The sequence below is a fragment of the Astatotilapia calliptera genome, chromosome 1 (assembly GCF_900246225.1).
Source record: "Astatotilapia calliptera chromosome 1, fAstCal1.2, whole genome shotgun sequence".
Lineage (NCBI taxonomy): Eukaryota > Metazoa > Chordata > Actinopteri > Cichliformes > Cichlidae > Astatotilapia > Astatotilapia calliptera.
The window spans coordinates 39,495,722-39,507,861 of NC_039302.1; the positions used below are offsets into that span (position 1 = coordinate 39,495,722).

A 12,140-nucleotide genomic window follows, 5' to 3' on the forward strand; every position below is an offset into this window, starting at 1 on the left:
CCTGAATATGATTAAAAATAATTAACAACACTTTTTGTCATGATGTTAAAATCAGACCAACTTTTATTTTCAAACACAACAAAGTATAACAGCCAACATACTGGACACTGTTCTGCTGAACAACAAACAATTAATATTGCCATCACTGTTATAATGTTATAATCTTAAGTCTCAGATGTAATTATTCTGAATAATAAGTTTAGGTCTACCACAAGTTTGTTTTGTACTTACTTATATAATCAAAATAAAATATTTATTGTTCTGTCACAAGTGCAATCTCTGATTTAAACAACACATTTGTTTTTCATTCCAACACAGGAGCTGGAATGTTGTAATGTTTTAAGGATGGCTTGTTTCCAGTCCAGGCATTACTGCCTGAATGACTATCATGGATCGAGGTGATCCAAATGTAGGTGCAGAAGAAAGTCTTTAACTTCCCTTAAATACAGTGGCAGTGGATGTGGGTTGGAGATGCAATGAGCTTGAACCGGCAGGCGACCATCTTCACTGACCACACCATCTGTGACCGAGGACTCATCTCTCCTGGTGTCCTGCAAGCAAACAATCATATTTTTTGGAACATGAACTTAATTGCTTTCTTAAAACATTTTTTTCTCCATTTGGTATAGAACAGACTCCAATTTAGACAATCTCAAGCTTCCTCCCAATCAAAGAGGTAACAATGTCCCAATTGTCAGTCTGGATAGCCGTGACCACCACCCAACATACAATAATGTCATGAAAGCATCATTTTAAAAAGGGCTATGCAAACATGGCCAATAACTTTCATTCTAATGATGTGCAAAATGATTTGGGCACAAAACAAATTTTGTTGTTAGAAAACTTGCAGACTTCACTATATACAGTGTAGACCCTCTAAACTAAGTTTGGGGGATGTGATCTTTCAAGAAATGCAGACTGTTGTTGTTTGTTTACTTACACAGCATGTCTTGTAGAATTAACTGGAGTCACCAGCAACAGCATAGTGCAGTCATATCTCAAGTCTAATAACAGAAGACAGGAAAAGATCAGTAAAGAAACAACTTCCTCAAACCAAAGCACAAAAAAAAAACCAATAAGTAAAACAGGCTGATCTAAAGTATGATGAAAGTTCAGCCTGATTAATATAAATGTCACTGACAGTTGCTAATATATTGGAAAACCAAAATACTTACCACTGAGTTGATGTCTTTCTGTCCAACAACAGGAGTGCTGGTCCCGAGCCTCAAAGACAGTAAGAAGCAAGCAGAGGGAGAAAAAAAACAGAACATTTTTCAGAAACTGATTTGATCCTTAATGGCTGTGCAATCATTGTTACATAGAGTTTGCTTATGTTGTTAAATAAAGGCTAGATTTGACATTAATAGATGTCACAGATGTTCAAAAGCTGCCACAAAGCATGAAAAAAATGGACGTCTCTGAAAACTTCGGCGCATTTTTGCAAATATGTGATGTCTTGATAACTCGAGAAGATATTTGAACTTTACACAGCTACATTCGAGCCTGAAAATATCTTAAAAGTTTATTTTGTGACCCAGAAAAAGTAATACGTTTTTTAGCCACGCTCCTCCGCCATTGCCACGCTTACAAGTATGCACAGGCTCCGACAAATGCGATCCTCCTTTTCCCCAGACTACCCTTTCTGGGTCACAATATAACCTTTTAAGATATTTTTAGCCGAGAATGTAGCTGTGTAATGCTCAAATATCTACTTAATTTATCAAAATATCACATATTTGCAAAAGTACTTCCACGTTTTCGGAGAGCTCTGTTATCCACCAGCGCGATAGCTGACCGGGAGGTCAAGGCTTGATAACAGTCTGCGAGCACAACTAACTCCTGGCTTATTGTTTTCAAACCCCCTGCGGTCTTTTGCTACTCAGGTTAAACATGATATATATAATTAGTTAGTTAGTTAGTTAGTTAGTTAGTTAGTTAGTTAGTTAGTTAGTTAGTTAGGGCTATGGATTGAAAATACCCCCCACACCCCACCCCTAAAGGCTGCACCTCCCGAAGAATTTTGTCTGGGCTCTTAACTCACTTTTTTATTTCAAACAATCAACAGAAAATTTCACCGACATAGTTTTATGTAAGGTTTTTAAGGCTGTGGTGTTAATTTTTAAGTAACATGAGCCCAGCGGCAGCAGCAACGCTAGGCTAACACTAACTAGCTAGCAAGATTGTAAACCTGGTGCTAAACTAAGAGAAGCCACAAAATCAGTTTGAATAAGAGTAAACATTTACTCACCAAGTCAGTGTATCAGGTAAAGATCCACAGCAATGACAATAATCTCTTGAGCTGACGCTTTTCCAGGTTTGGTCTAGTGATGTGCGATACCACTGATTTCCTTTCCGATCCGATACCAAGTACTATTCAGGGTGGTATCGACGATACTGATCCGACACCGATACTTTGTACAAAAACTTATTTTATTTATTGTATCTCAAATTATAGTGTCATAATGATTACAGAACATCAGATTATTTGTTCTTATCACTTAATAATGCAGAGTTCATCATAGGGCTGGGCGATATGACCCAAAATTCATATCTCGATATTTTTTACCTGGACGGCGATATAAGATATATATCTCGATATTTTTTTTAAAAGCCATAAAGTAAGAACAAAAAGAGAGTTCTTAGTCAAAGCTGTGTCCCAGATGTCACACAGGCACTTTTATTAACATAGAGCATAGATGTACATAAGATTTACTCAAAAATAAATTATGAGCATTTATTAAATAATAATGCTCCATAAATAAAAGAAAACAATGTTGTTTTTGTGCATAACAAAAAGCTCACAATTGTGCAGTCAAAATGTAAACTAAAAGACGCTGAGCATAGTAACCAAGACAGATTTCACAGCTGTTCAGTTCCCAACTTCTACTGTGTGACTGACAGCATTGAGTTTGAAATCCTCTTGTAACCACGTCTCTTAACAGGTGCCATTTATAGTCCTTATACACAGTAGGGTAATATTACGTTGAAGCACAGTACGTATCACTCCGCAAAGGCTCCTCGGTAGCCGTAATGCTCTGACAATCCATCAAGCGGTGCAGCACCATAGCTTACCAAAGTTGTACTAAAACATTTTTGACTTTTGATTGCTGAGCGCTGTGTACCACATAAAATCGGTTCGCGGCCATCAAGCACAAACAGAATTCATACATAAGGCGCGCTGTCAACTTTTGAGAAAATGCAAGGATTTTAGGCTGTGCAGCGCCTCTGGGCTGCATGGCGTTAGCGTGGTTAGCTCGTTAGCGTGGTTAGCTAGCTAACACGTTGACGGCGTCCAGCCCCACGCACGGCGATGTGCAGTAACTCGTTAACGGAGATTTGCCGTGTCCATCTTGTCGCTTCCTGCAGGTGAAGCGATGGGGGAGGAGGGGCGAGGCCGAGTAACGTTGCGTAAAGACAAAAGTGGACGAAAGAGAGGCAAACTTGCGGCTCCACAAGTATCCGATTGTTCAGTCTGACGTCACTAGCCGTGTCTGGGTCTAAACTCCGCTGCAGGTCCATATATCAAACGATCACTATGGCATTACTGAGAGTTGTCTGTCTAAAGTCTTTCATCTTTAATAAAATGATCAGCGTTCTGCTCTACCAGGTGTAACAATTGAGTTTAACATCCAGGCATCCATGAAAACGGAATTTATGACATTTAACGTAATTAGAAGTTAGCAGGGAGTTAGCTCGCTAGCTTCTATCTAAATACAATATAGCATGTCCTGACTGCGGGGTTTTGGAAACAAATTAAAACGTACAGCTCTGTTATCACTTCCAGCATAAATGAAGACAGAAAACTAAACAGCAGTGACGTTTGTAGGGTTACTGAAGTTGGGCTAGCTGGTATATAATGATGTGCTACGTGACCGCTAGCGACACAGCTATGTTAGCATAATATAAACAAGCTAACTTTTTTTCCACTCGATAAAAGTTAACGTGAGTGTTCTCGGTGGTCAGGAACAAATGTAATCGCATGGCAGGATTTCTCCCAATTTTCCACCCGGACAACAAAATTGAAAAACCATATCGCAGAATTCATAGCGCGGCCCAGCCAATTCCAGTTTCCAACAATGACGGCAGCTACTTAGTTTTAATATTACTCTTATTTGTCTTTCTGGGTCGCAAAAGAACTTTTAACATATTTTCAGGTGAGAATGTAGCTGTGTAAACTTCAAACATCTGAGCCGACCGACACATCGTTTTCAAACCCCCGCGGTCTTTCACTGCTCGCGTTAAACATGATATATAAGTCACTTTGCTAACTTAAAAATGTTATTGTTAGGCTTTTTCAGTGTTTTATTTGTTCTTGAGTAAATTGGTTTGGCTGAGATTAAAGTTATTAGATTAGATTAAATTAAATGTAACTTTATTAATCCCTCGGGAGGGTTCCTCCGGGGTTTTCACACAGCTGAATAAACGTCAAACAGAAAACTAATTAAACAAAGTGTGAGACGGTAGAGAGTTTACGCCAGCGCCCGGTTATATTTTAGATAGCAAGGAGCAGACGGCAGAGTCTCACTCCACCGAGGGAGCTCGTGATGTACTACCCGGCTTTCTTTAGACCGCGGTCGGGCCGGGTCCTCAGGTGGAACCAGCCAATAATAACGGTGACATTTCGCGTATTTTATCCGATAAATAAACACTGTAAAATGTATTTATCCCCCCCCCAAACAGCCCTTTTGAATGTCTCCCTAATTCTGAGGTCTCAAGGTTGGCAATTATGGCCACAACACCTCACTTTTTTTGCCACATGTAGGATCGATCCGCACATCACTAGTTTGCTCAACATATTCCATAACAAATGCTGGCGCCATGAACATGCGGACTGATCCGAGAGGGAGGAGGACGGTAGTCACGTGGCATTTTCAAAACACATCTTTCATCCTTCCGCCCTGAGAAGCAAAACTTCCAGCTTACTTAGTTTTTCTAAGTTAAGACAACTCAAATAAATTGAGTTTATCAGCATTTTGCATATAAAGTACTGGTAACTTATTTAAATCGAGTTCTAATAACAAATTGATAAAAAATGAGTTCAGCCTATTTCATATTTTGAATTAAACACAATATTACATTTTACAGTGTGCTTTGTGATAACATTTATTTAAAAATTGTTTTCATAGCTTGTTTTTAGTTAAATAAAATATAGCTAATGGCAAGTTTTCAGAAATACAGAGGTCATGTGTAAAATTCTTCAACACACCCCACTGAATGCATATTTATTAATTCATCTGAAATATGTGTTAACTTGTTTATTGAAAAATTTAAATGCATTGTTAGGTTGTTAAATTGCACAAACTTACAGAAACAAACTCAAGAAAAGGATCCTTAGTGTCATCCATGACCCTGTTTAAGTCCTCAGAAAGCGAATCCATAGATCTCCAGAGTGTTTCTGTGTGTCTATTTTAGCAGTTATTTTCTATTCAGCTCAGTCCCAGTAAGAAGCCTTTTGTCAGAGAGCTCAAAAAACACACCATACGTGATTTTCTCTGTAATAAAAAGCAGACAGTTGGCTATTAGCTAGTTAAGAGTGTGTAATATATTGGAGCTTAAGACACCAGAGCTGAAATGCAAACAAACATTGGACTTAGATTTATCATTCTGCCAAAACAGACCACGAATGAACACTGTGAATTTTGCTGGCATATGCAGGATGCTGTTTTCTAAAGCGATTATGTCAGATGGTGTAAAACAAAATTAATTAAAGCGTTCATACGTCCAATCTAAGAGCAGTCGTTAGCGCAGTTATTCACACACGTTACAAGCGCAGAACAAAAAGCAAACAAACAGTGAATGAGTACAGATGCCACTGCGCAGATGTCAGAGACCCAGCAGCTTGTGTCCCCTCCAGATTTGCATCTTTCACTTGAACCGCTCAACTGTTCAAAGAGACAAATGATGAAAATGAGCGGGGAGGCACGAGGGCATTGAAGCGTCAAGGGATGACGATGATGATGGCACTAACAGATAGAAGTATTGTTTGACACCTGTTCTGAATTTTACATTTGAAACTTTCCAGCAACCTTCCATCTCTTATCTCTAGTTTGATGTAAAAATCATGTTAGCAAAGAATATTTTATAGTTTGCTTTTCTTGGTTTTGAGTCCTTTCGCACCTTAATCATAAAATAATGTAGAAAGCTTTTCTCTTAGCCATAAACTTACTGGTATTTTGGTAAAACAAGAACCCAGTCTTATTTAAATATGACAAGAAAGTTGCTTGTTTCATATTTCCTACCTCAGTTTTGCATGCTTCTCCTCACCTCCTCACCAGATCCAATCTCATACCTGCTCCGGCTAATAAACTGCCGCTTATGTAAATGCCACATGTATGATAATTCTAGCTTCTCAATAATAAATGGGAAAACCTCATGAATGAGCCAAATTAGTGCTGACCATCACATCAGCCCCCCCAAAACTCCATCATTCTCTCTGTGACCTTTCTCTCCTGGCAACCTGAGGAAGTGGATGATCTCCAGTTTGACAAAAAAAGGGGTAGAAATGGGAGTTAATAGGCAGCTCCTCTGCAAACACTGGGAGTCTTTATGAATAGGAGGCAATCACACAGATCAAATATACAGCAAGGGGAAATGGGTCTGGAATTCAGGAGGCAAAAAAAAAAAAAGAAAAGAAAAGAAAAGGAGGGGAAATACAAATTGAAGATGCTGGTAAATATAATAATGTGTGCCTCATGTAATTGTCCGTTTAAATGCAGATACTGAAGAGGAGTGTTGACTGATGTAGACAGAGGAGACACAAGGAGGAGTGCCTGGATGGGGACTGGTCTACAGTTACAAGACTTCTAGCACAGAGCTGGAGATTTTGTTGTCATTGCTGATTCTTTTTTGTTTGTTTGCTTGTTTGTTTGTTTGTTTGTTTGTTTGCAGACTTCATGACGATCCATGTCTGAGCAGCACCATTGTGCTGGCAATGTGACTGATTGATCAGTAGATGAACAGTAAAGATTAAGAGGATGACAAATAAGCATGCTGCTTACACAGCGCTTGGGACTAATCCTACCCCCTCCACCACCCCCCGGGTTCCCTTTTGAGGACCTGCTGCTGAGGTGAGCCCACAGACAGTGACAGACATCGGAGGGAACACACACCCACACACAACCTGTTCACGTGCAACAAGTGTCAGCTGGAGCTCATGACAGGACCCCAGCTCATCTGAACAACCACAGCAGAGGTTGCAACACACAGCACGGGCTCACCCTGCCATCTGTCCACCGGGGACCACCGGAGGCCCTGCGGCCCTACGTATTTTTATTTGAAGCAACTGAGCAGAAGAGGACCAAAACTTTTTCTTATCTGCCTTCGTCAATCACTAGAGGAGATATTTTGAGAGAAAAATAATGGAGGATCACCTTACAAAGATACCCATGATGCCATCCTCTTCCCCCACAGAGTCATCTGGCAGCGGTGGGACTGATGACAGCAGGGGAGGTAAGAGCTCCACACCAACGACAACAAGTTGCCAATGGAGTCTGAAGAGTGTAACACTGACTTGGCTCGGTAACAGGGAGGAAAAGTTAGCACTTAAACAATATGAAAGTTTGAAACACCTGAAATTCTTTACTCAACATGCATCGGGTTATGAATGAAATCCAACACAAAAACATTAAAAACTCTCATAAAAACACATAATTATGAGCAAGCAATGCTTTTTTAAAATTATAGTTAAGGATTTTATTCAATTTTTGTGAGTGTTTAGACAGACTGTCCTGCTACCAGCAGACAGAGCTGACTGTACAGATGGCAGGCACATGTATGAAACAATACCAGCCCTAATGAGTGGCAATAACCGACCTACTCTGTGACTGTTTTTGACTCACAGCCAAGAGTCCTGCACCGGGCAAAGCTCTGAGCCCAGCTCTGGTCTGCAAAGTGTGTGGAGACACCAGCAGCGGGAAACACTACGGCATCTACGCCTGCAACGGCTGCAGCGGCTTCTTCAAGCGCAGTGTGAGGAGGAGACTCATTTACAGGCAAGAGGAAACTCAGCTGTAGACAGTTATTCCAGCTTCATCGTGTGACGTTTCCTCATCTATTTAAAATAGTCAATATTCAAGGTGAAAGGAATATAAACTCTGGTTTTAGCCTCTACAAACCCCATATTTTGCCAACTATTATTGTAAATTAAAGTGTTTCCTATTACTGTATAAGTAAATGCCTTTCAGATTTTAAAAAAATTGTAGCAGCACAAGTCAGTGTGAATGAAAAAAAATGCACTTTTTGCACTCAAATATAATAATAATAATAATAATAATAATATTGACAGAAAGTAACTAAGAGAAGTAAAAGTAAGTAAAACACAAATAGCTTTAATAAATATATATTAAAATCCCCTTTAATTCCATCTGTGATTAAAAGTAGAACCCAAAACTTTTCTTTTCACTTTTGATATTTTTCTTTTGATGAATGGCAGGTTAAAATTAAGGACTTAGCCACACTGGTTTACTCAGAATTCGGACATTTTCCATATACATTCTAATAGCTGATCTTTAGTAATTAATATGTTCTTACTGCTTTCAATATTCTGTAAGCCAAAAGAAAATAAGTGAATGTTATTTTGTCATTTTGAGTCGACTCTCCCTTTAAAATGCGTGACTGTTGGTTAACAGGTGCCAGGCCGGTACAGGCATGTGTCCAGTGGACAAGGCTCATCGTAACCAGTGCCAGGCATGTCGGCTGAAAAAGTGCCTGCAGGCGGGCATGAATAAGGACGGTGAGTCGTTTTAGCATTCATGAGCTTCATTAAACTGATTGGTGTCCAGTGGAACTCAAACATGAACCTGTGAGCGGTTAAAATCATTCCTGTATTATCACCTTAGATAACAGGTTGTGCCTTTCTGTCTCCCCCCTGCAGCGGTTCAGAACGAGCGGCAGCCCCGCAGCACAGCTCAGGTCCGCCTGGACTCCATCGATGTGGACCCGGAGAAGGAGCACCTGGCCACCACACGGGAACCCACCTCCTCTTCTTCCTCCTCCTCTTCCTCATCTTCTTCATCATCCTCCAATGGGTCTGTCATCACGTGGCCCCACATCACCTCCTCCATGTCCATCACTTCCTCTGTTGCAACCCAGCGCTGCATCAGTCCCCAGAACAACCACCGCTTTATGGCAAGCCTCATGACAGCTGAGACCTGTGCCAAGTTGGAGCCTGAGGATGGTGAGCAACAGTTGTCAAATGAAAGGTTTTTGCTGTAAATTTAAGGTGAAGCTTTCTCCTTCACATTAGGACTTGCAGGGGAAATGATGGTTAGAAAACACATATTCTTGGGTAAAACGCAAATGAGTGGGGTTCAGTACAAAAAGCAGAGCATAAGAGGGTGTTATCAGGTGGGCAGTGAAGAAGGTGGGGTTGATTTCAAATCTGTCATGGTTACATCTCCACTTACCGGAGCATGATGAGATCACCATGATGATCAATCCCATTCTAGAGTGATCAAAAATCTTTACTAGCTAACCAAATTTGCAACTCTGCTTAAATATTCTTCTAATTCAATTTAATATTTTAAAGTTACTATTTAGCAAACATCAGGTGAGTAGTAGCATGTACAAAATGCTAACATGTGAAACTATGATGACATGTTCTTTAGTCTTAGAGAGACTTTTTTTTGTCCATATGGGCATCTGCTGACTTTCAGCTGGAGCTCAAATTTTATGACTTTATTACATAGTAATAAAGTCTAATCTAACCTGAACTGAAGCACATCACAACTACCTGAAGTTTAGTTTCATCTGTCTATGCAACAAGTTGGTTTTGTTTCCTCTGCACTCTTGATTCTGAGCTCATCTTTTCTGTTTCAGTTGATGAAAACATAGATGTGACCAGCAATGAACCAGAGCAGGCGTCTTCAGAGTACCACATGGCTTTGTACCCGTCTGGTTCTGAAAATGTATACGAGACCTCAGCAAGGCTTCTCTTCATGTCCGTGAAATGGGCCAAGAACCTGCCCGTTTTCTCCAACCTGCCCTTCAGAGACCAGGTAAGCTGAAAGTGAGGGTTTTTTTTGTTTGTTTGTTTTTTAAGATAGTCTCTATAAACTTTTTCACTTTGCTTTGGAACTATTTTTAATAGGTTAAAATTGACCTCTATTCTTGTTAGAAAAAAAAGTATAATGATAAAAGACAAATTAAAGTTACAGATATAAAAAATATAAAATGCAGATGTCTCTTTTATATCTAAAAATATATTGAATCATGATTTATCTTTATATGCGACAATGACAGAAAAAGACAGAAATTCTTATTTTTATCTGTAAATTCCAAATACCGATGTCATTATGTGCTTACAGGATTACATATGTTGATGTAACTTCATGTTCATGACATTCATGACATGGCCACAATGACCACAAAGCACATTCAGCATTATGAAATGACAATATGACAGTTAATAGTACCACAAATACTGTCTGACTATAAATAAGTAAGTGAACACTGAATTAGTGGTCCCATTCCTGTTTGACAACATTACAATGTGATTGGCTCTGCAATAAAAGGGAATGTCAGGAATGAGCATCTATAGTTTTTCTTTGTGATTTCTTTGGGTCGAAGGTGAAGCTGAGTACAGGGGTGCATATTCAGTTTCTGGTTTTTCTTCTTCACCAGGTCATCCTGTTGGAGGAAGCATGGAGTGAACTCTTCCTCCTCTGCGCCATCCAGTGGTCTTTGCCACTAGACAGCTGCCCACTGCTGTCTTTGCCAGACCTCTGCCCTGGCATGCAGGGAAAAACCAGCTACACTAGCCTGGACCTGCGCCTCCTACAGGAGGTCTTCAGCCGCTTCAAGGCCCTCGCTGTTGATCCTACCGAGTTCGCCTGCCTGAAGGCCATTGTGCTCTTCAAGCCAGGTGAGGAACAAAACACTATTCAGTTGATTGTCTACAATCTGGCAGATTACCTTTAACATGATCACAGTACGTAGCTATGTCCACTGTCATTGTTTTCAAGAGATAAGCACCACGCAGAGGCTAAAATTTCCCTCAGTGTGTTTTATTTAATTAAGATCACTATATTACCATACATGTCATTTAGTAATCATATCATCACTTTATAATTATGATGCCCATCAGTATGGTACATCAAAATTATAGAGTCTTTTTTTTTTATTACATGGAATGTTATACAATTTTTGTCAGGAACAGTTTTCCCTAGAAAGCAAAGATTCCATAAAGTATTTCTTCTGCTTCACAGAGACTCGAGGTTTGAAAGATCCAGAACAAGTGGAGAACCTGCAGGATCAGTCGCAAGTCATGCTGGGACAACACATACGGTCACACTACCCTAGCCAACCAGCCAGGTAACAACCTACCTGATAAAGGTCACCAATTCAATGGAACAAAATGACAAAACACAAAACAAAACTCCAGTGTGTTTATAACAAAACACAGAATTTTTGTTCTTTATTATGTTTAAAAGTTGATTTCTGGATTTGAAAGTAACCTTCATTCCTTCATTCTGTTTCATGACAAGCATCCTTAATTTGAGGTTTTATATAAAAAACTGATTTCCCTATGTAACTGATTCTACAATGTGAAAGGCTTTTGCTTTAAATTATTTGACATGGCCTTAATTTTATTATGATCTTTGTGTTTAGGTTCGGAAAGCTGCTTCTTCTCCTTCCCTCTCTGCGCTTTGTGAATTCTGAGCGGATAGAGCTGCTGTTCTTCCACAGAACCATTGGAAACACTCCCATGGAGAAATTGCTGTGTGACATGTTCAAAAACTAAAAGAATCACAGAGAAACCCATGCAGTCATCAGTAATGTCCTGTTTTGGATGGGATGATGACTGACAGATATTTGTTTTGTATATATACAAGAGATTCTGCATGCTGTTGTTTGTTGTCTTCTTTTGTCACCTCCACATCAGTTAATTTGACAAAGAAGAAAATGCAGTTCAGTTTTTGTCATAATGCGTTTTCTTTGTATTATATCAAGAGTCTCTGATTTGAAGTTATGGTCATACTAGTTTTGTTGTTGTTGTTTGTTTCAATAAAAATACTTTGTTTGGTAATAGTGTAATTTGTTTGGTAACGTGTGTGTGGCCCTGCTGATGTTAATGTGACTGTTGTATTTATGTTGTTACGCCTTGAAAAAGTAAAAACAAAGAAGAAAAAATCTAAAATATA

At 39.4% G+C, this 12,140-nt stretch overlaps 1 protein-coding gene and 1 long non-coding RNA gene across 2 annotated transcripts; one reads left to right on the forward strand and one right to left on the reverse strand.

Moving 5' to 3' along the window:
- Positions 1–257: 257 nt before the first annotated feature.
- Positions 258–1,254, reverse strand: LOC113026468 (uncharacterized). The gene is made up of 3 exons (XR_003272928.1): positions 1,176–1,254; positions 941–1,004; positions 258–551 (listed from the first exon to the last, which is right to left on the reverse strand). It is a non-coding gene; the product is annotated as an uncharacterized LOC113026468 (long non-coding RNA).
- Positions 1,255–7,047: 5,793 nt separating this feature from the next.
- On the forward strand, positions 7,048–12,138 carry LOC113027803 (photoreceptor-specific nuclear receptor-like). The gene is made up of 8 exons (XM_026177621.1): positions 7,048–7,449; positions 7,841–7,991; positions 8,628–8,731; positions 8,873–9,175; positions 9,817–9,995; positions 10,621–10,861; positions 11,205–11,310; positions 11,608–12,138. Exons 1-8 carry the CDS (start codon positions 7,359–7,361, stop codon positions 11,738–11,740), a joined length of 1,308 nt encoding a protein of 435 aa, XP_026033406.1. The 5' UTR covers positions 7,048–7,358; the 3' UTR covers positions 11,741–12,138.
- The last annotated feature ends 2 nt before the right edge of the window (positions 12,139–12,140 follow it).